Source organism: Diorhabda sublineata, chromosome 7 (assembly GCF_026230105.1).
Source record: "Diorhabda sublineata isolate icDioSubl1.1 chromosome 7, icDioSubl1.1, whole genome shotgun sequence".
NCBI lineage: Eukaryota > Metazoa > Arthropoda > Insecta > Coleoptera > Chrysomelidae > Diorhabda > Diorhabda sublineata.
This window is the reverse complement of record NC_079480.1, coordinates 16,397,563-16,421,473: the sequence shown is the minus strand read 5'-3', so window position 1 is coordinate 16,421,473 and position 23,911 is coordinate 16,397,563. Positions and strand designations below refer to the sequence as shown.

At 31.6% G+C, this 23,911-nt stretch overlaps 2 protein-coding genes across 4 annotated transcripts in view; one reads left to right on the top strand and one right to left on the bottom strand.

Annotated features, from left to right (window-relative positions):
• Nucleotides 1–8,082, top strand: part of LOC130446283 (scavenger receptor class B member 1-like) — a 56,546-nt gene extending 48,464 nt beyond the window's left edge. The window contains exon 9 of the mRNA XM_056782422.1: nucleotides 6,791–8,082. Within this exon, the coding sequence (XP_056638400.1) occupies nucleotides 6,791–7,015 (225 nt within the window). The 3' untranslated portion in view covers nucleotides 7,016–8,082. The remainder of the gene's footprint in view (nucleotides 1–6,790) is intronic.
• Nucleotides 8,083–13,680: 5,598 nt separating this feature from the next.
• Nucleotides 13,681–23,911, bottom strand: part of LOC130446433 (scavenger receptor class B member 1-like) — an 87,243-nt gene continuing 77,012 nt past the window's right edge. The window contains exons 8-11 of one of the 3 annotated variants that reach the window (XM_056782699.1): nucleotides 22,841–22,987; nucleotides 20,477–20,595; nucleotides 18,084–18,212; nucleotides 13,681–13,976 (exon numbers count right to left, since the gene is read on the bottom strand). In XM_056782699.1, the coding sequence (XP_056638677.1) occupies nucleotides 13,764–13,976; nucleotides 18,084–18,212; nucleotides 20,477–20,595; nucleotides 22,841–22,987 (608 nt within the window). In that variant the 3' untranslated portion in view covers nucleotides 13,681–13,763. The remainder of the gene's footprint in view (nucleotides 13,977–18,083; nucleotides 18,213–20,476; nucleotides 20,596–22,840; nucleotides 22,988–23,911) is intronic. The other 2 variants (XM_056782700.1, XM_056782701.1) reach the window with 2 other exon arrangements.

Sequence of the window (23,911 nt, the reverse complement as noted above, 5' to 3'; positions counted from 1 at the left end):
TTTCTTTTTGGCCTGCAATATTAGTCTTTTAAGGAATCTGCTTTCTTCCTTCATACCGTCTTCCCATTTCTGTTTTAGATGTTGTTTTTCGTGGGTGTATCTACGTCTTAGTCTATTGTTTTCAATTCTGGCATTTTCTATTTCTGGGTTCCACCAGAATGGCTTCGTCGAGGTATTATTATTACCGTCTCTACTGGGCATCTTTATATGCCCTCAGTATTTCCTCGTACGTTCCATAGTTCTTTTTTAATAGTTCTACGTACTTGTCAATGTCCAGGTAGGTCCTCTTTCTGTTGTTTGGGCTTTTCTTCTTTATTACTCCCCTCGTTTTTATCTGATATCGAATATGTCCGTGCTGTATGGATTGACATATTCCACGCACCAGTTAGTGATCTTATTATGGTTACTGGTGTGGCAGAGTGTAACATCGATGTACGTTTTAGAGTTATCTCTTTCAAAAGTGTGCTGGCCGTTGTTTTTCGCTACCCATCCTGTTTGGGCCAGCTACTCCTCTACCATTTGTCCTTTTATATCAGATACGGGAGATCCCCATGTCGCTTATTTCGCGTTTATATCTCCTGCTAAGATAGATAGTCGTCCATTGTTTCTCGTAGCCATCTCTAAGGTTGTATCAATGGATTTTTGATATTCTCTAGCGTTTTTGTTAGGTGAGATAGTAGTATTAGTAGTATTAGTATGGCTATCGCCACACCTACTTTCTTGTCAACGAGCCATCCCTTTGTTTTTACGATGTTTTTATTTGGCTCGGATGTTATCATAATATCGATGTCATGTTTATTGGCTTCATCGAAGGCGATGTCGTGCGCCATCTTAAACCTTCCCAGGTTCACTTGCAGCACGTTTATCTGCCTTTTGCCAGTTTTTTGTCTATGGCCATTTGTTTTTATGTGAAGCTCACCTTCTCACCACTCTGCGCAGCAAGAACGCGACCCCGGCTAAACCCCAGGCAAAACAAAATAAATAAATAAATAATTTTTGTGAATAAAATAAATATAAAAAACTATTCGGGTTAAAATTCTATAACATCTATAGATTCAAAAGAGGTAAATTTTCCATTGAAGATGATGACCGATCAGGAAGGTCAGTTTCTGTGTCTCCGAAAATATTGATGCGGTACATGACATGATTTCATCAGACGGTCTAATTTGGCTAAAACGAATATCTGAAGCACTGAATATTCCATACGAACGCGTTCATCATATAGATCATGTCAATTTCGACATGAGAAAAATTGCTGCAAAATGGATCCCCAAATGTTTGAATGTTGACCAAAAGCGTGCAAGGGTAGAAGCATCGCGTTCGATCTGTGCTCGATCGAAAACGATGTAGACATCTTAAGCCGGATTGTTGAATTGGATGAGATTTGAGTACATTTCTACGATCCAGAAACAAAATAACAATCACTGGAATGGCGACAGTCTGGTTCTCCAAGACCTAAGAAGTTTCTGCTGGAAAAGTTCTTGCTTCAGTTTTTTGGGATTGCCATTGAGTAATCATGATGCATTTTTTGGATAAGGGTAGAACAATTACTGGAGATTACTATTCGACATTACTGACCACTATACGGGAAAAAATTGAAGAGAAAAGACGTGAAAAGCTATCCAAATGTGTCTAACGCCCCTGGACACAAATCTAATATTTCCATACAAAAAATTCGTGATTTATGATTTGAATTACTAGAACACCCCCTAATTCACCAGATTTGGCTCCGTTCGACTATCATCTCTTTCCTCAACTGGAAAAATATCAAAAAATCGTGAATTTCCTTCTAACGAGGAGGTAATAAGAGCTGTAGAGGTCTGGTTTGCAGAGCAAGAAGAAACATTTTTTTTAAAGGTCTAGAGACGTTGCAGGTTTGCTGTGATAAATTTATCCAATTAAGAGGAGAATATGTTGAGTGATAAAAGATTTTGACATTGAAATTTTGTTTGGTTCTGTAGTAGGCTAAGAATTTTTCAATATATCCTCGTACACAAGAAATGTGATCAACACCAGTACCGTAACTATAGGGGGATAACCCTATTAGATGTTTACACATCCAAAAATGTCTCATGAAATAATGGGACAATATCAATACAGATTCACACTGGATGTGTCAACAACAGACGCAGTACATACAATAAAACAAATAATGGAGAAATACAATAGTCATAGAGCTGCTCTTAATCGATTTTCAACGGGTCTTCGACTTGATAGAAAGAAACCATTTATTGAAATAACTAAACAAGGTCTAGATGTAAAACTACGAAGATACAACATTCCAACACCTGAAGGAAAATCTAATGAGTGATTAGCAAAGAAGTAAGGCAAGGCGACTCGCTATCAGCAACACCAACCGATATAACATAAGAATATATAATGAGGAAAATTCAGATTTCAGGTTAGATGGTGGACAAATAATCTCCTACGCTGATGAGACAGTACTTATATCCAGAAGATCTATAGTGCAGACGATGTTAAACGAGATAGTTACCCAGGGATAAAAATCAATGGAAACAAAACAAAAATAATGAGATTTGGAAAGTAATGTCAAGTGGGAAAGGTGAAATAATTATTACAAATAGAGTCTTCCATATTAACAGGAAATTATTGGAAAGTAAACTACTCTCAAAGCGAATAAAGAAGGGAATGAAACGATAATTAGCACAGGAATGATGTACTCAGCTGAAACAAGAAATGATGAAGAGAAATTGAGAACATAACGAAAAATTATAAGTACAATAATAGAACCAGTAAAATTTATTTAGGGAAATATAGAATAAAAACGGACCTAGAAATAACTGACGAACTCAGCGGCGGAGATGTTGTAAATAAAACAAAGCTCAGCGAGTTAAGTTTTTGGGGCATGTATGGAGAGAAGGAACAAAATCTATGAAATCTAAAATGATGCAATGGAATCCCGATGGTTGAAAAAAGCGTCAGGCCTTGAACAAAATGGTTAAAAGAGGTGGAAGATGATCTTAATAGAATAGGCGTTGAAACAGGCAGGAAAAGTAGGGAAATAAGCTATGGAGACTAATCCACTTTAACAAGTGGATCTAGAGGGCATGCTTGCGGTGCAACCTCAGTAGGAGTGTGGAGCTATTATTTCATTATATTTCTCCAAAAGATGTACCTAGTTGTTGCATAGCTTAAAATAACACGACTCTTAAGTAGGTTACCAATACCGGACTCGACATAAAAATATATTTAAACGTGCAAAACTTGAATCAAAAATTGTTGACAAAACGTGATTTTTGCATAAGTTTTACTTACATGTAAGAAATACAAATTTAGTTCATAGACTATATTTTCTTGTGGCTAGAATTATATAGTTAAGTCAATTATAAACATTATATTATTTAACTTTTCATACTTAAACATCATTTATTTGAGCACCCATCAACAAAATAATTCATAATAGTATTGAAATTTATTATCTTGAACTATGAATTGGCAACTCTCTCGTTCCCATCTATTTAAACCATTTCTAGGTTTTTTGATATTTCATAGTTCAAGCGTCACATCATTACAAAATATTTGGTATACAGGATGTTCCGGGACAGGATGCAAAAAATTTGAAAGTGATGATGTTAAAGTAATGCTTTGACATATAAAAAATTTTTCATACGACCCCTAGTTATGGGAATTTGAATTTACGAAACTAGAACTTTACTATATGAAGACCAGGGGCTCATGTCCAATGGTTAAAAATCTTTTACTTTTACACAGACAACCTGTATAATCTAAAAAAAGCAAAAATTAATTTTTTAATCGATTTTATATTGTTGTACATGCCAATAAAACCGTTCGTCATAAATATATTTGTACTACATACTATCGAAGACCATATTACTGGCATAAGGAAAAACTTATTTTTCTTCTAGTACGCTATTGTCGAATAGGCTACTGCGTGATATTCAATTAAAATTGCAAGCGACTCAATTTGTTAATGTCAGTTAGCTGTCGATCTTATCAAAACATGTCGTCAATAATTTTCACATCGGATTTAAAGTTTAACTATGGTAGAATTTACCTTTAGTGAATATGCCCACAAGCATTTGATGTATGGCTTTGCTTCTGGTAACTCGTTAGAAGCCAGAAGGTTGTATACTAAATACTACAATTTAACATATTAACGACAACTATTCATAGGAGCAGTTTCTTCACATCCTGAAAGTGCATGCCATGGAAGTAGAAGATTATCCAACCTACGCTCGTTGGTTTCTAGATGAACAACGAGTTATAATACTTTTGTTAGAAAAGTGTACTGTTAACTGGTGAAGCTGCATTCACACAAGACGGTTTTATTGATTTTCATAACTCACATTTATGGGCAGATAAAAATCCTCACTATACAATTCAAATAAAAAGAATCAACATCGATTTTGTGTTAACGTGTGGGTAATAAGTAGATTCATATCCAATCGATACTTAAAATGTCTCCAAAATGATTCCCTACCCATGTTATGTGATATTCCTCTAGGCATTAGCGGAGATATGTAGTTCATGCACGATGGAGCCACTGCCCACTTTCTGAATTATGTAAAAAATCATCCTAATATCATTTTTCCTAATAGGTGGATTGTTCGAGGAAGGTTCATTCGCATGGCCAGCACGTTCCACTAAATTAAATACAACGGATTCATATATATGCAACACCGGTAATTACAAGGAACGAAATAACCGATAGAATATACTTCCATTGAGACGATATAAGGCAGAGTCTTTGAATGCTCTAACCAATTTAAAAAAATATCCTGTTTTTGTTTTTATTTGATAAGCTAACCAACTAAATTTTTTCAAATTTCAATTTTTTCCTGATGTACGTAATACAATATTCTACAGTATGAAGTTCAATTAGAAATGTTTGATTGTGTTTTAATGCCTCCTGTAAGTATTTTTAATGAATAATCTCAATTCAAGTTGATTTTTTCAGAATTTCTCTTTATGGCGAACGGTTTCCTTGGCATGTACAACGATTTAAAAATCTCCATGTCCCCTAAACCATGAATTTTATCGAGTCAGTACCGTTTTGTTAAAAACCCGATTGAAAAGTTCATTTTTGCTACCTTTGGCTTGTACAAGTTGTCCCTATAAAAGTTACGGATTTTTAACCTTTGGGTATGAGCCGCCCCTGACCTTCAGATAGTAGTGTAGAATTATTTATTCCATCAAAAATACTACATGGACACAATATAAGTTATGATTTCGTAACTTCAATGGTCTCTAGCTCAGAAACGAGGGGTCGTATGAGAGAATACGATTATTGAATAAGTTTTTAGATTGGCCAATGTAATTTAGATGAGGAATTGCATAATCAGTTAATTTTTTTTATTGATGCTCTAACTTTTACTTTTAATTTTACTGAAAATATAATCCATTGTAAGGTACCGTTTGTTAGCAAAAATAAAGAATTTTCAATGAACACAGAGAGTCTAGAGATTGCAAAATATGATCATATACTGATAATATGATAATAATATAATTAGGATCCTTTATTTGGATTACATCAGTTACAAATATTCAAGCAAATTTTGTATTAGATTCAGGAAATTTAAAAAAAGCTTACATTTTCTTTATTTGGGATAACTTCAAATTAAACTTATTGAACCGGAAGAATTTGGTATTATACCTTTAGGGGCTACTGGATGTCCTCAATAAGTTACCTCTTATATTTTTCGTATTTGCCAATTTGTATTTCCAGTTAATCTCTTGTTATATTCTCAATTATCCTTGTTTGTACTAAATATACTATTATCGTAAAATTCCATTTAGTCCTGTTGGATATAAACTTTCAAATTCGAATCTTTGTTATCTAATTGATAGTGCTAAAATTTCTGAAGCATTATTCATGATGATGGGAGTAGGATTTTAAGTAGGATATTTGTAAGAAATTTTGGGTTTCTTGTATTCCAAAACCTCCTCAACCCCGTAAAAGCTACCACTGAAGTGTCCCAAGGTACCCTGATAGAATGAAATTGGTCTTGTCCAATTGTTCTAAAACTTGGCATAATGATAGTTTCAAGCAAGTTCATGCAAAGTTTTCGCGGACTTGAAACCGCAACACCTCCCTAACCCCTCAAAACTATCCCTGAAGAGTCTAAGGTTACTCTAGGAGGGTGGAAATAAGTTTCGGCAAATTTTTTGAAACTTAGCACAATGATAATTCGAAAAAAGCCATTTGAAACAATGGTAAGGAATGTTTAACCTTGCTTTAAGTGACCGGTTCTATTTCATCTTGCCGTAATTTACTGATGAATGTTTATAAAGTTACTTATGCAACTGACCTATACCATTTACAATTAAGTGAGACTTTTAATCAGTTTGGTTCAAACTATCAATGTGTTTCAAAAAAAAACTGGCTAAATCTCCTCCTCTTATGGTACCCTTGGACTCTTCAAGGTAGTTTTGGGGAGGCTTAGGAGTTTCGTGCCCATTGAGACTTCTAATCAGGTTACTGTGAAATATAATTCTGCCAAATTTCAGAACAATTAGAAAAGACCAATATCATTCTTCCCAGGGCACCTTCGTACAATTCAGGGGTAGTTTAAAATCCAAAGCCCAATTTCTATAGTATTCTCTGTATTTATCAACGCTACAAGGCATTGTTACTAGATGACTGTCGATGTCAGGTTACTGATTGCCACATCCAAAACTAGTTAAATTCAACGCTCTTTTCTCTAGCCAGGATTTCAATACAAAATTCAAAAACTTTTATTTATTGGCATCACAATATGAAGTAAAACAATTTTGCTTGAGCATATTATAAAAGTTTTCTCTGTTTCAGATCATTGATGATGAAACAACAACTCCTGAAATCAAGCGACTTATACATTTATTAAGTTTCACTGTACCTTTGATTGAACAATTGCTGAAGTACGGATGTCTCCTGTCAGTCATTGTGTGCTTAGGCTGCTTCATAGTTACCACGATAAAAGATAATAGTTCAAAGAAGGCTCTCTCATATAGACTTATGTTAATTGGTAACAAATATACAAAAACTAATTGTTAGTTTGAAAAATAAAACAATTTTAACTCAAAAGTAGCAAAGATTTCCGATTATAAAGTAGCATAACTTTCTGATAATAATTTTCGTTGTGTTGACATACACATAGAAATCATTATAACGCTTTTATCTCCCGAAATGATATCCATTTTATAGAAAATTAATAACGACACTAATATTTTACTCGCAAGTTCCCAATAGAATTACGCTCCTAATCACATAAAATTGAAACGGCATCAGTTATATTATTCATAATGAATTTAATTGAACTCTCCAATTTCTAAACATTAATTTTGTTATTGTTGTTCAACTTTCACCTCAAGTAAGATTTTCATATGCTGCTGACAACGAGTATTTGATTTGCACGTGCGCAGATTTTCAAAATGTTGAACATGTTTCTAATAATATCAAGTTTATACTTTTGCTATATCCTCTTATTTCAAGCGTTAATTTGTAATTTTCACAAGCCGTTCCATTTTGAACCGAATAAAGGATTAAAAGTAAAAGGGTTGGGTGACTTCATTTACATATAAGTGATAATTGTTGTGGTTCATCTATAAATAGAGATTAATCCTCATTCTAAAAATAGTCCGATAGGACTTTTTGGAAACTATGATTGAGTTAACCTGATCATGACTTAATGTTCGGAAACTAACCCGAATCACGTTCATTATTATTCGGATATTGATCAAGATAATCGGATCGTAGTCATTTGTGATGATCCTTTCTACCCTGGTAAACGGGTAGTTAAATGTGATCAGTTGAAGGGGTTGTTTCATTTGTCTACGGTTTTTTGAGCTGAAGTTATTTATATCACTTAAATGGCTGTCTTCTATTAATTCTCATGAACAACATCATTGATATGTTATAATTCTTCCAATATCAATTGCAGAAGACAATTACGCGAGGAATAATCAATATTTCATAAATACGCACGTCTCTCATGCCAAATTAAGTAATGAAAAAGAATATTTACTTTCCGTTTAAAATTCGGTGAACATCTAACAAACCGTCAGTCCACGTGGACTGGTACCCTGTTTAAACCAAACGCCGTTACAGATAGGTACATTTTACTCGTCTATTTAAGTTTTATAATTTAATATTATGTTGTAGCAAGTTAACGAAGTATAATTATGATTTTTTTCCAAGTTCCAACTAAGACCAGAATTAAGTCATTTGTCTAAATAACGGCGTATAATGCCGTCTAATTCTTAATGATTGGATTGTCTTTTAACGAATACTTTCTCGTATAAGATATACATATTTTCTACAGTATTTATAAAAATAATAGATTTTTCAAGTGAGGTGTATACGCCTATGGTAGATCGAACAAAATTGTCGGAAAGAGTTTCGAACGAGTTTTATAATTTGCAATTGATACTTGAAGAACTATAGTTTTGCGATCTTTATACTTTCTCGAATTTCAATATTGAAATAGATTATTTAATTTTAGTGAAAAATCCGTGTTAGTAGGTAAATCGTTAATGGCTTCTCGATAACCATCATTAAACGTTTAGAATATATTAAAATTGAGAAAACTGAGATTTCAATCTCATTATGACCGGAAATACCCTGGCAAAATAATACATTTTATAAATAAATCGCACATGTTAAATTCGTTGTAATTTGTACTACCAGTAAAATACTACTAAATAATTTGCATCCCTCAAAAAAGTAAGAAAATAAAAAAACGGGAAAACTCATACTTCTAGAAAAAAAGAAAGCATTGGATCAAATCAAGCAGTAAATATTTTTATTCTAATTTGTTCCATTGCCCATCTAAAAACTGAGAAGTACTGAGTTCGTAAGTGCGGCTCAGCTGTTCCAATGGTACTCGTACTTTCTGCGCATGTGCGGTAGAAAATCCTAATTGAATCGAGATAAACAAAAATCGCACATGATTCGTTTTGTCCTTATTTGTACCACCCATACATTATCATTAACTAATTTGCATCCTCGGGTAAAGTGGAGAAAACATAAAATTATTGAGCATTCTAAAAAATTATGATTCTCACGGGAAAAAATTAGATTGTAATGAAAAAGAAACTTATAGCTATTCATTTTTTTATATAATGTGTGGTGAAGTCAAAAAATAAAAGATCTTATTTAAATATCCACTTTGAACAGTCGTATTGAATACTCATGAATAAATAAAGAACAAGCAACTGATGTTTGCCATTATTTCAGACAATACCTAAGTCACACAATAAATTTTCAAGTAACCTACTCCAATCAATATCTACATGGCTATAAACACGATTAATATGAATATGCAAATTGTCAGTGTCAATATCATATTTTGATTAAGACTTAAATGAAAGTCGAAAAGTCAAATTATATCTTTTTTTCGAAAATTTAAAAAAAAAACTAATTTTAAAACAGAAGAGATCTAAAATCAAGAACATTTAGAAGAATTAAAAACTATAATAAGATATCGTTATACTTTTCAACCTTAAAGTTTAATATTAAGATAGCATTTTATACTTGGTACCAATTGGTTAATTTATAGCTTTTTCTGTAGTTGTCATTGTACACCTGGTGCTATAGTGAATTACTTTATTATTTTATTCTTAACAAAAATATTTAAATAATAAATAATCAAACAATTCTCGTAAAATTGGACAATATAACTTAATTACTTTATTTTATACAATCAGATCTGTTAGAAACTATCCACAAGTACACAAGAATATTCAATGAATTTTACTTTTGCTATAAATAATAAAAATCCTTCTTGTTTTTTATAAAAAATTTTGGAAGATTGATAAAAATTGATGTTTCGATTTACTGACAATTTGCGTATTTATATTAATCAATAAAATCGAAATAGAAATTTGTTCTAATGAGAAAAATTAATTTTTCTCAGTACTTAATCAATTAAATTAATTGTAGTTTTATTACAATATATAATTACAATACAAAATAGATCTGTAAATTTTACTCGAATTCTTCAGTTTTTTTATCATTTATAGCTTTTTCGTTCTTATAAATGTGAACCATTTCTAAAAATTCTCTATTTCGTGTATTATAGACCAGAGCATAGTGGCGCATTCGTTTGCAAAATTGTTTTAAGTTGTAATTTTTTTCAAATGTCCGGGATGTGTTCCAGATTATAAAAGTGTAAGATGATATCTTTTGATGTTATTGTATAGAGAACGAAAAACCGAATAAGCCGGAAAAAATGCATTTTTTGCAATGAAAAAAGTCCTATTATCGTATCTCTAACCCATTAATTGTTATGAATTTTTTAAAATTCAAAATCGTCCAAAATCCTGGTTTTCCTGAGTAATACACCTAAAAAATTGAAATATTATAATTTTTAATTTTTTTCAAATATTTCAACTATCTTAAACAAATTAACCTAAATAGATTTGAAGAATTTTTTTATATGTAAGATGTATAAGATGAGTGAAAAAAAAGCCGACGACGCGCTTAAAAAATTGTTTGCTATTTTTCAGCACCAATACGTTAAAAAAATATTCTCCCTGCTTCTAATATTAATCCATTAAATTGAACTTATTGTTATGTGTAATCAGATTTTTATTTATTATTAAGATATTTTATAGAACTTTTTTTGGTGATTGAAGTTAATGGACATATATTGCCTTGAAAAAAAGTTATTATCAAGATTAATCTCAAAAATAAACTTTTCTCACTAATTTTTCAATGAGATAAAAGAAGACAAACCTTTTGTGATCTGTGAGAAATTTCTACCTGTTACTATGAACACAGTTGGCTTACGGGATTTAACGTATTACTGCTGAAAAATAGCAAATAATTGTAGGCAGTGTCACAATTAGTACAAGGCACTTGATATATAATATTACTTCTTTCGTTTTTTGGTGTTATAGATTTCAATTTGGTGAAATATTTGGATAATGTAGTATGTCCTCTATGACTTATACTAATATCATATTTATTGAAATAATTCAATAATTGTTGAGAAAGACCTTGTAGGCACATATGTGGAAAAATATTTTATGTTTTGATGTTTCCTTTCTGTTTTGTTTTTTAATTGATTGTAGTGTCTGTTTATCCTTTTCTTGAATATGTTGTTTATCATATTTTCCGGATAATAATTTTTTTTAATGCAATGTTTTTTGAATAGCTAAGTCTCTAAATTCAGGATCTGATAGTTGGATAGATCTATCAGCTAAACTCGATTATCACTGACCTTTTATGTGACATTGGATGACATAAATTGAAGTTCAAATATCTTGAAGACCAAGTTGGTCTCGTATAACATTCTGTTCTTATGTTATTTCTCCTTTGAAATCCTATGTGTTTATTTTGGTATAAAATTTTTTTTAAATATTTTTCAAATAATTAGATAATGGCTCGAGAGGAGTTTGAAAACTTGAAACAATCGGTCTAAGGGGAATGTCAGGTTTGTGCAGTTTTGGCCAACCATATATGTTAGTACGTAAGGCATGGTGAATTTTCAATTTTTTTGCATCTGATGACGAAATGGAAAGTTGTTCTTCCCAAGATCGAATTAGATCATTATTTTGTATTTAATAAGAGTTCGTAAGAACTTGTTTAATTTTTTTGTAAGTTGTCTCATAGTTTAATAATTTCATCATTTTCTTTTTATAATCTTTTATTTTCATAATAGCGGTTTTATTAGATTTATCTGCTTTCAAAATTTTGAGATTTGTGTTTTCATTGATAAATTCTTTGGTCTTGTTTATATTTTTAGGTTTGATATTACCCTGTTGTTTGTTTTCCAATTTATTTATAAAATTAGTGATAATATTAAAAGTATCAGATCTTATTTGATTTTGAATTTCGTTGTTTAGATGATTGCTGTTGTATTCAATACTACATAAGATATTTGTCACAGGTAATTCTTTATCACTAGAAATATTTTGTGCAATATTGGGACCTAAAAATAAAACTTCTTTCACTTCATCTGGTATGACAGTATCAGTTAAATTTTTGATCCATTTTGATTTTATTTCATTGTATTTTCAGCAATTGGTTGTTGTTTTAATATTAGGTTATCAATTTACTCAATATTTTTTTCTTTGCATTTATTGAAAAGTGATTCAGTTATTTCTTGACATTTCTCTTGAAATGTTTGTGAAATATTAATGTGAGTACTTCATTTATTTCATCTGTTATGTTTTTTAAATCATTTTCTAATTTTCTTATTAGAGTGGTTGATTCGGTAATAGATAGTTGTATGACTTGGAAAATAAATCTAGATAACACGTGATGCTGCAAGGGACTATTTGTAAATTTTATAAAAGATAATTTTAAATTGAGAAATGTGGATATCAACATATCTTTTTTGCATCTGTGTAGAAAAATTCTTCGGTTTTTCAATTTTGTGGATATTCTCGTAATTTTTCAGATTTTGTTTGGCTTCAGCTTCATATGTAAGTTCAATGTTATGCTAGGTAGGCAGTATTTCATCCATTAATATATCAAAAGATCTAAGAAATAAGAAATTAAAGAAAAATAATGAGAATTTCATTGAAAGAAACATTATAGGTTATATTTACATTTTTAAGATAAAAATGGAACGAAAATTGAGTAGGGAATACAAAACGGGTCAAACTCTTTTACTTTACCTTTAGAAATATCCCTTTCGGTCTATAATAGGAATTTTCTAAGAGTGCAAATATATTTATAAAAGAAAATTAAGCCATAACGTTTTTTCATAACAATCAATTTTTTTTTCTATAAGGATTATAATTTTTTATAATGCACATTACTTTCATGTTTACTTCACTTTATCTGAGGGTGCAAATTAGTTCAGTTATAGGTAGTACAAATGAAAAAAAAAGCGAATTATGTGTGATTATTTTATCAAATTGAATAAATTTTCTGCTAGGATCAGGATTATCTACCGTACCACATTGGAGCAACGGATCCACCCTTAGAAAATGATTTTAATCTGGATTTTTAGATGGGTGCAAATAGAAAATTTGATATATTTAGATATTACAGATTAAAATAAGGCTATTTTCTCCTCGATTTAATAGGAAGCTTCCATTTTTTTGTCATAAGTATACGCTTCTGAGAACCGGTATTTTCTCCGCTTTTTGGTGGGTGAAAACTATTTATTAGTATTTTATTAGAAGTACCAATCAAATTATAGTTCTTCCGATATAAATTGCAGATTATAAAAACTGGTACGAAGCCCTTGCCGACAATTTTGTTTGATCTACCATAGCGTAAATACCTCATTTTATAAATTTTATATTTTTATAAATACTTTTAAAAATATTTATATCTCTTAATTCCAAATTATCTTCATAAATAATAATGGTATTCAGAATCGTCTGAACTAGAGTCATAATTTGATTCAATTATGGAGGGTTGTAAAGAGGGTATGTGATACCACATACTCATTTTCTTCTCTAATAACATGTTCAACCCATTTTTTCCAAAGCTCTTGGCAGTCTACTGCTAGAACTTTCTTTGCGAGTTCTACAACCTCTTTACTTAGTTCTGGAAACTGATTACATTTTTGTAATTGTGATTTTACGTTTGCTCATATTAAATCTATAGGGTTAAATATGCAATAGTTGTTCTTCGCACAGATTATAATATAATAAATTTTCTCCAAGTTTAGACCTTTAATAATAGTAAAGAAATCAAAAACGTAAATCTCATGAAATAAATGACAAAAAAAATAATTATTCTGAAAACTAAACAACTTATTTTTCTCATTCATATTTTATTAATTTATAACAATATTAACTATAAAAATTTACTAATTTTTCTCCATAGTACAGTTCTTATATCATTTCTTCAAAAATTTCTCAGCTTCGAAGGCGAAGACTCCTTTGATCTCAGACTGTTTCCATAAAGTTTTTCTCCTTCTATTTAAATATACAAAGAATAGAAGAAAAGATGCTAGAAATGTAGATATCATCAAAATATTCTGAAATATCGGCATCAGCATAACCTGGATATATATAAGCCATTGTACTTTGAGGGATAGTGACTCTTGAGCCTACAAACGAAATGACCAAATAATAATTACAAAAAAAAAACAAGAGGAAACCTTATCTACCTACTAATAAATAATTTGATATATTTAGTTGAAATTACATATTTTTTCCTTCTTCAAGGAATGTGTTGAAGCTGTATTTAAAGATTAGTTGAATAATGAAAGAAACAGTTTATTTTCTCCTGGCTATCTTCTGTTGTTAATTGTAAATTATTTCATCATTAAATCATATCCAAATAATTTAGAAAATCATACCAGAATTCGATCATTTCAATGGTATTTCCTTGTATATTTCGATGTTGGAGTGTGATGACAGAAAACATTAATACGAAAGTCAGTCGAGAGTTTGGACGAAGATATTTACAGGTGCAATCTCAAACGGTTACTCGAAAAATATTTGAGAGCAAAGAGATCAGTCAGAAAATACTATTAGTGAACGGACTGAGCATCTAACTTCATTGTACGTTCAGTCTCTGAAGTCTCTGAAGACGATAACTTGATTATCGAAACGCGCGTCAGTCAATGTAATTGTGAGTGTTGGTGTAAACAGTGTATTCAGTATGAAAATCACAAACGGTTCTAGAAATTCGAACTTAAAGCCTATGATAGTTCCAAAGAGTCTGCTTTCAAAACAAGGAAATGTAAATCTACAGTGGCTACATTTTTTAGATGTTATGCGTCAAAGAAAATTTGAATGAAAATGATCTGAATTTTAGATTTCGGAAAACATATTTGAATGGAAATTGGTGCCATTTATCGTATAAAAATGTTTTATATTTTTATAACCAAAGCGAGTTGTAGGCAAATAATAAAGCTTCTCAAAACTGCAAAGTGATATTCAAAAAACTTTAATATACATTTTTTGCTCCTTTAAGTAAGAAGGGAAGGAAAAATGAAACGTGCCACACTCTCTTGGTTCATTAGCATAACTAATACGTTTATAGATAGGCAACATCGGGAGCTATGGTATCCAGCCATTCACAGAATAGCATTAACATTATATAGTGAATGTGTACTTGAATTGATCGAGGGTGGATGCCTACCAACAACAACAAGAAAAAGTTGGTAAATTATGTTAGAGTTGAAGTTATTTTAAGTTTGCTCTTCCTTCTGATACCCAGTTAAAGACTGTTTGGCTAACCCAGGCCGGTTTTATAGAAAACATATCAGGAAATTTGAAAATATGTCTAAACCATCTCAGCCCTTTGTGTTTAAAAAAAGATGAAGGTTTGGTACTAGAAAAGGGTGCGGCGCCATCCCTTCATGCACCTGGTAAGGTTTTATTCTATTAATATTAATGTTCACTGTTTATAAACTACTCCGTTGTTGGAGACTTCTGGAACTTTTGGTTTCCAGAACAAGCACCACATCAACAAGAGATGTTAGTGGTAAGGGTCTATATAACTATCTTTGATAATATTTATAGACATAATTGCGAGTGCTTCATTAGAGTAAATATTATCGACTCCACCTACCCCCACTGCGATGAAGGTTTAAATCATTATTAGAGTATACGGATAAAGAAGACTCTGGTAAGTTCAATGTAAACCTTTAAATGTTTCTACTGTATACTGTAATTGTAGCAGCAACAATTAAATTATTAGTATTTGCGAGAAAATTTATAAAATAGAGCCACATGATTTTCACTTGAATTGTTTGTTTTTTTCCACCAATTGCAGCTTTCGTGGTCCTATGTATGTGAATTATTTCTAAAAATTCAGCCATCCCACACTCTGAACTTTCTATGAGGAGTGGAGTTAATCAGCTGTAAACTCTGGGTCTCCCAGTATCGCAAAAATAAAGGGGGACACAATAGATCCTTTCGCTCCTCTGTGTATTGTTTTGAATATAATGAAAAACTGTTGTTAGTCTCATTTTTTTATTCCTGAAGTCCCATTCTCCCCATAATTAAAAATAAAAGGATGCATCATTTCAAGACTAACATTCGTACAATTATTTTTCAAGACAATTCAATGGAGCTGTTTGATTGATGCAACTTCATTAAATTGTTTTGAAAAATAACTGGGCGAAAAATTTGAATTTGTTGTTTCCATGTACTTCAGTACTACTAACGAACCAAGAGATGGCTTTCTAAAGGAGGTGATTAATCTGGAGTCTAGTTAAGGATTTTGGTTGAGTACTATCTTTGATAGAATTAAGATAAAAACTTTCAAAGTACCTATATTGAATAGAAAAGGAAACGGACTACTGCACAACTGAATATCAATAGGAGGAGCTTTCAAAAGATATCGAAACAACTTGATGTATTATAATTAATTAGATAGTTAGTTACATTTTTTATTGTGCAAACTATATTCTAAGAAAACGAAAGATAAATCTACAACAGTTACACAAAAACATTATGCAAATACGAAATTAATTGTGTTTTCATACTAATCGAGAGCACCATATTTCGTAATCAAACTTGACGTTTGCCAAGTAAAATGTGTGGATCAATTTTCAAATTTCAGTACTTTAAATTGATATTCAGCATGTTAATGAAACGACTTTTGAGAGAATGTATTTAGGATACCATATTATATAGCAAGAAATATTCTAATTAGTCACTACTCGTAGATACTGATTACACTCTTTAATTGACAATATACAATAAATAATACAATGAAACATGATATTTTCTCTAAGCAGTACTATCTTGAGATATTCTAAGAATTGTTTTATCACTGTGTTTCTAGTTGAAAAAATTTGTATCTACGCTACCTTAGTAGAGTAAATATTGGCCACTATCAATCTTCAATAATATATAATATATATATAATAATAATAGTACTGATACCAAGGAAAATTTAATAGAATTATTGCACATAAGGAAAGTAATTCAATGACTTTATAGGACGGCATTTTTTTTGAGTATGGAAATATTAAAAAATACCTAATTCGATGATTGCTACTTAAGTTTTGAGAAATAATAATAGAGAAATGAAAGCAAACATTTATATTTGGATGTGGTTTCTGTTGGAGCCACCTATCTCGTACTTGGTCAAACACTAGACAACAACAATTGACTTAACGTTTACTTATTAATTTCTGTAACCTTTTTTTGACATTGACGTTTTTATCAATTATATATGAGTAGTGGTTTGTCAATAAAATTGTGAAAAATTCTAGTCCTTCTTTAATTTGAATTTAACCCAAAAGTTTCATTGTTTTTCAAAACATTCTTCATGAAGATCAATACACTTTCGCATGCGTTTGAATCAACTGCCGAAGCTTCTTTTCATTCCGATTGAGGTACTTCCAAACATGTGATATGAATGCATTAACCGCTTCTTCGAGTGTAGAAAAACGTTGTACTGCAGGAATAATAAGAGATCATTGGATGCCACAATCGAACTGATGTGTGAGATCTCGTATTGTCGTGGTAGAGAAGATTCGTCTCCTGCGATTGATTTCCCTGATTTTTTCGGAACTCTTCTGGCAAATAAATGCTGCTGGTGCCATTCGCAATTGACCGTTTTACGTTGATCTAATAGAATGGTGGCCTCATGTCCCGTTATTCTGAAAAAATGGGCGACCATTTGCTTCGAAATGCTAAATGCGTGGATTTGACTCATCTTAAAAGATCCCCTCAGGCGATTATTATACAGTTTCGGGTTACTATGCATTTTCTCAGCATTTATTTGCACTAATCGTTAAGAGCTTTGCTTTCGAATGGATAATCAGTTTATGCGAAATCCGTAGCAAAAAATTATGTCATCTGACGATCAGTTTAGGTACAGCAGATTTTGAATAACCTTCACGAAATTCAGCCTATAACGAAGTGCGACCACGACTAAATTCGGAAAACCAACGAAGCACGGTAGCTCAAGATGGTGCTTCATCACCAAAAGTCGAAGCGAGTTGATCAGAACACTGCTATTAGTTTAATCCGCGTCGAAAGTCATAGAAAATCATTGCGATTTAATTCCATTTTTTTAACAAAATGAATGTATCTATAAGCAGTAGCAGTCGTATGAAAATTCATTCTGAGAACGTTTACCATTAAAAATTTTATTAGGCAATATAAGATTTGACATATTTACATCACTGTTGCCATATCTTAAAGCTTAATCAGCAAGCCTCGCATTATCAAATCCACGTAATACTCACGAGTTCTATCCAAATTAAAGGAATAGTAAGATTGCTAAATATATGCAATTTTTCGTTGAAGCCTCTCATATCTTTGATGACAATATTGACCTGCGACCTAGCTGCACCTCTTAAAGGAATTCCAGTTTTCTAGAAAATGAATTTCGATTATTAATATAAAATACAAAGGTGAGTTGGTCAATATAAATGGAAAATAATGATTAAAAATATATGATATATGTTGGGCTCCATTCTTAATTTGAAAAATATTTGGAGCTTGTAGCAAAAATAAGCAAAAAATAATAAAATCTGCCCAAAATAATACACTCATAAACTGAAAAGTAATAGTTATCATTGTGTAAAAATGAGACAGAAATATGAATGTCAATGGAGTATTTTTTAAAATGCATAATTGGCAACGTTCATTTGATAGAAGAAGGTTTAAACTGATTTTTCACCAATAATAAGTTCAAAATTTCGGAGATTGTTGTGAAATTAAAACCAAATAAGGTGCCAAATGTATTTTAAAGTGAAATCTCAGTATAGTGCTAAAAATCTCAGCCCAAAGAAAAACAAAATGGAAAAAAAATCTCACAAAGTGAATCAAGGTAAATTAATGACAAAAACAAAACAAAACAGATCATAACGATCAGAACGAAATCATAAGTCGTGTTATCGGATAGTATTACATAGCTGAATAAAAAGGAAACCAGAAATCTGTGAGTTAGTAGGAATGAAGGGCGAGAATAGGGACGAAATAGAAACCATAGAAGACGTTTAGTAGAGGTAAAGAGATAAAGAAAAAGCAGACCCCTATACAAGAAGTAACATCCGAACAACAACAACCAAAAAAAACACCGGAAAAATCAGTAGATCATGTAAATCAAATAAACAAATACAAACCAACAAAAATATAACCAAAATGTGGAGAATTAATAGAAGAACAACATTGAAATGGAAAAAGCTAATTCTTCAGACAATTATCGAGCAATCCTAATCCTACGTCAAAAAGTCCCATTTCATTGATATTCTCAAAGGTTCCGATGTTGCTCCCATACACGATCGTCGTTGATGTTATACACACTGCTTGTCCAGCACAAACTCCATATTTCAATGTATCTTCTATAGATAACTCAATGGTGTACTCATAAAATTCCCTATTTCTTTCTCTCATCATTGCCAACACTTGCATGAACGTTTAAAAAATTCAGCACTATTCTCCAACCAATATATTGGTGACACTTTCATCATTCAGTCTCATGGAAAAAATCCTTTAAATTCCTTTCTATTTCATCTCAATTGCGTACATCTTTAGTTTCCTTGACATCTTTCGCAAATTTACTCAATGCAACCATGTCTCTATGCTTGGTCTCATTACAATCAGGAACTTAATTTCGTCATTAGTACACTCGTTTGATAATCCATCTAGTTGTCAAACGATTCCAGTCGATCATCAGACACCAATTGTTTGGAATAATTATTGATTCATATCCGAGAGCACTAACAGCATCCACAAGTTTTCAACTCCAGCTCCACTACCCTCCTCCACTGATTTTTAAATTGTGTCTTCGCCTTAAAGGTATAACAGAAATAATTTACAGAATCCTCAAAACCGTACAATTTTAAAGCCCTAACAGAATTTAATCAAATTAGATGTGTCAAAAATGAAATTCATAATGAAAAACATGAATTACTTCGATTATCTCCGCTCCTACATAGGTTAAACCAATTGACTTATTCCTATCAGGGCAAAAGAACTTTTGTTATCTGTCACGAATTCTGATACTCCCCACCTAGTCCTACATCGTGTCTATGTCGGACTATCAATTTTAATAGAACCAAAACTATCACCACCTTCTCTCTTTTAAGCTCAGAATTATTCAAGAAACTGTCAAGATAGAACGAGGAGGAAACTTTTCAAGCACAAGCGAGGATAGCCAGAGATTACCATCAACCTGGAAAAATTTCCTTCGTCCACCTCTTTCCGGTGCGAGCTCAGCCTATAAATCATAACGTCTCCTTAAACACTTTCCAAAATCAATCTTCACATATTTGGCAATAATATTGCCAATCATTCACTACCCACGCACGCTAATAGTGTTAGTGCTCCTGGTTTTCTCAATGGTATGTCTTTTTATTTTAATCTTAATCGTTAATTTTATTCCTATCGCTCCTCGGTAGTTTCCAAAGACCAAGCAGACTGAGACTTTGAAATCAGCAAAAGATGATTCGTTCCTTAGTATAGGCAGATTAAGACCACGGAATCGGATCACTTACCAGATCAATGAACTGTAACTATTCTTCTCTTGATAACAGTTTTAAAGTGGAAGCAGAAAAGTCAAGGGATTTGTCGAATGTGGTTCAATCCGTGAACATTGTTTATTTTTTCATAATTCTAAGCAATATAAACTTACTGGTTCTACTTCAACATATGCTGAATGTTTATGAACATCTGGACTTAGACCTTCTACAGAGTTTTGAAGATGCTCTTCGGCGTAGAGGAAATGAGGATAGCTTGCTGCTACAGAAGAATCTAAATAAATAATTCATAAAATATATATGAAATCTAAAAATGCACATAAAAATAAAAAATATTCGTATATATCAAACATTATTTGAATGTTTCCAGAGTATGTTAAGCTTTCACTGAGATTTCGAACAGAGAAATCAATTTGATGGTTTAGTTTCTACTTTAATAGAAAAAAATTCTATTGTGAAAAAACTTATACCATCTTAAAAATGAACATTCACACACCCATTTTTTTTTCGAAATATGATGTGAATGTGAATTTCATGTTTCACATAATAAAACAGGTACTAAGTACTTAACATTTTGTCTTAAAAAATCCTCACTACATATTCAGATTGTTTATATTGGCTTTGATCGGTATGTAGCAATATGAAGAAGTAAGAAAATCTTCCGAATCAATTACCAATCAGTTGTCCAATTTCGTCAATATTTCTAAAAGGTGATGTAACCATTTGTGGTTGAAGAGATCTTATCTGTTAAAGAACAAATGATTATAATATCATTGGACATATTTGAGGAAATCTTTTATCTTTTCTTATTCTATTTTTCTATAATTACAATTACAGTTAGTTGTAGTTAGATTAGAGAAGGATAAGCAACCTTTGCTGCAACTACCAAAGCTTGCTTCCCGTTTACAGTTGTCCTTCAACTGCCAAAGTTCTAATTAACTACAGTATCTATAGTAGCTTCTTGGAGGTTACAGGCCTCTTGTTCAAATTCTCTTCGAAATTTCCAGGGACTTGTCAGTTGTTCAATTTTCGGCAAGCGGAAAAAGGCATTTCACTACCACACACAACAGTAAGGTATTTTAGTTTATATGGAATAATTATGATCAAGCGTTATTCTTTTGATTTTAGAGTACTAAAAGCTTGAGACAGTTTGCCATCCGAATGCAAAGTCACTGCATCTCGTTCAGATTAGTTTTATGGAAAAATATCTAGATGAAATAATTTTATTGCTACCATGTGATGAATATTGAATTGGAGCTTATGAATTTGATGATTTTGTTTAAAGAAAATGAATCTCAGCATGCCACAATCCTTAATTGATTAATATCCCGATGATGAATACATGAGAATTCGAAAGCTCGGAATATATAGATATTTAACAGAGTACACTTTGGTGCATATTTGCATGTCCATAAACTAGTTAGCAAAGACTTCGTTCTTATATATCATCATCATCATCATCATAGGTAGCCTATTTCTACATTTTTCACGTAGCGACCTCCCTTACATTTTTACTTATTGGTTCTTTGAACCCATTGATGTCTATAGTTGGTTAGTCGGTTCCAGGTTGTTCCTGCTAGCTTGGTAACATTTTGTAATTTTTGTAATCCATCTATTATCAGTCCTTCTGATACGAATTTCGAAACCTCTCACGTTCGTTATACTCGGGCTGTAAACCCATCCCAGCATGATTATTGTAATTGAAGCAAACAAATGTGCAAAATTTAGCAACCGGTTCTGGGGATTTCCAAATAGTTTGGAATTTGGAATAAAGGCAAACAGAACTGCTGTGATTATTGATATTAGATTTAAAAAAACAAAAAACGGTCGTTTTTTGTATGAATGAATAGTAGATAACCAGTTCTGAAACGGAAGTGAGCGTTCGACGTTAGTAGGTATTGTGAATTCGGTAATTTTTTGATGTGACGTAACAATTTCCAGAACTGCTTTTGCTTATCAACTGAAATTAGGTTTTATTCTACTTTTTTGATTGCTCGACTAAAGAGTGAAAGTGCTTCATACTACACCGAATTATTGATCTAATTGACTACGTGTACAAACTCTCATACATATTGTTACGAACAAGCTCACGAAATGGGTCCTTATGCCGACCCTGTCCAGCTTCAATGGAATTTTAAAATTAGGCGTATTCGCGCGGCGCCATTGATTTGTATTTTTTATAAATTACGGACGCGCCTTTAATGACTTTTTTATTATAGAAGGTGGTTTATTATAATATAATTTCTAGGAAAGTCTATTTATTTATTTCTTGTATTTATTTTTGTTCTAGAGCTTTGTGGAATTCTATTTGTAGTATTTGAATAATAAATAGTCGTAGTGAAAACAACGAACTAGTAAAATTAATCGCAAAAATTATTTAAGTAATATTTATTAGTAAATTATTATAAGTTAAGTGTATTGTATAGTGTGTAAGTAAATTAAGAGACAGTGCTTATTATTATTACCTCACGAATAGAAAGAGTGTAATAAATAAGATAAATGTTACAATATTGACTCACCAAAATTACATGCTGACACATCTATCAAACCATTTGGAAGGATCGGCTTGCCTCGATAACAATCATTTTCAATTGGATAAGTTCGATTATAAAAATGTTGATCCATTTCAAATCTATAACCTTTCAGTCCATATCTTTCAAATTCCCCTGAAACAAAATAATCATTGATACTTAATAGAACGTTAACTGGGAGAATACATTTATTGATTATTAGCATCCCTGACTATGCAGCTATGAGAAATATATATTTCAAATCACTCAATTTATCTTAACCTTCCATTAGGCGCGCGGGTATTTCTAACGTATTTGATCGCGTGGTATCTAGTAGATACATATATCAAATAAATTTTTTTGTTATTATTATTTTTAATATATTAATACAGCAAATTTTGTATGAATACTTCTTTTCTCCGCTTTTAATTTAACATTTTTTCAAGTAAAAAAAAATTATTTTATATGTAAAATATGTAAAATTTTAATTAGGTTATCGACAGAACTAGGTTTAAAGTTACATTATTTATTCAAAATATTTTACAAACTTGTAAAATTAATCGGAGCAATCACCCTCTTCAATTTCTATATTATAACATTTATTACAAATCATATTTGTATGAAGCTGCTAACTTGTCAAATTCACGTCTTTCTTATCTTGTAGACCAATCATCAAATCTTCTGAGTAGAAATCTGAAGCGCTTTTCAGACATTGCCATTTTGAAAAGATCAATTCCTAGCCCGTCAGATGCCCAAAAATCTTTCAAATTGCGGTGACCTCCTCGAAATACACCTGCTAGGTATAACAGGCCAAACAATGCTCTTATTTCAATCAAGTCTGTAGGACAACAATTTCTTTCACGGTTGAATTTGGCTTTTATACTTTCTATATATAGATTTGTGGAATCAACTATCATGTTTAGCATATTACTAAAAAATAGATTCCAGCAACCTAATTCAGTTTCGTTATTTATGGCTGTTTGACCAATTACACCAGGTAACTTCATTATAATATTATGAGGACGGGCTCGAGTTACCCTTGGTACAATTTTACTCCATCGTGTTCCGTCTTTGCCTACA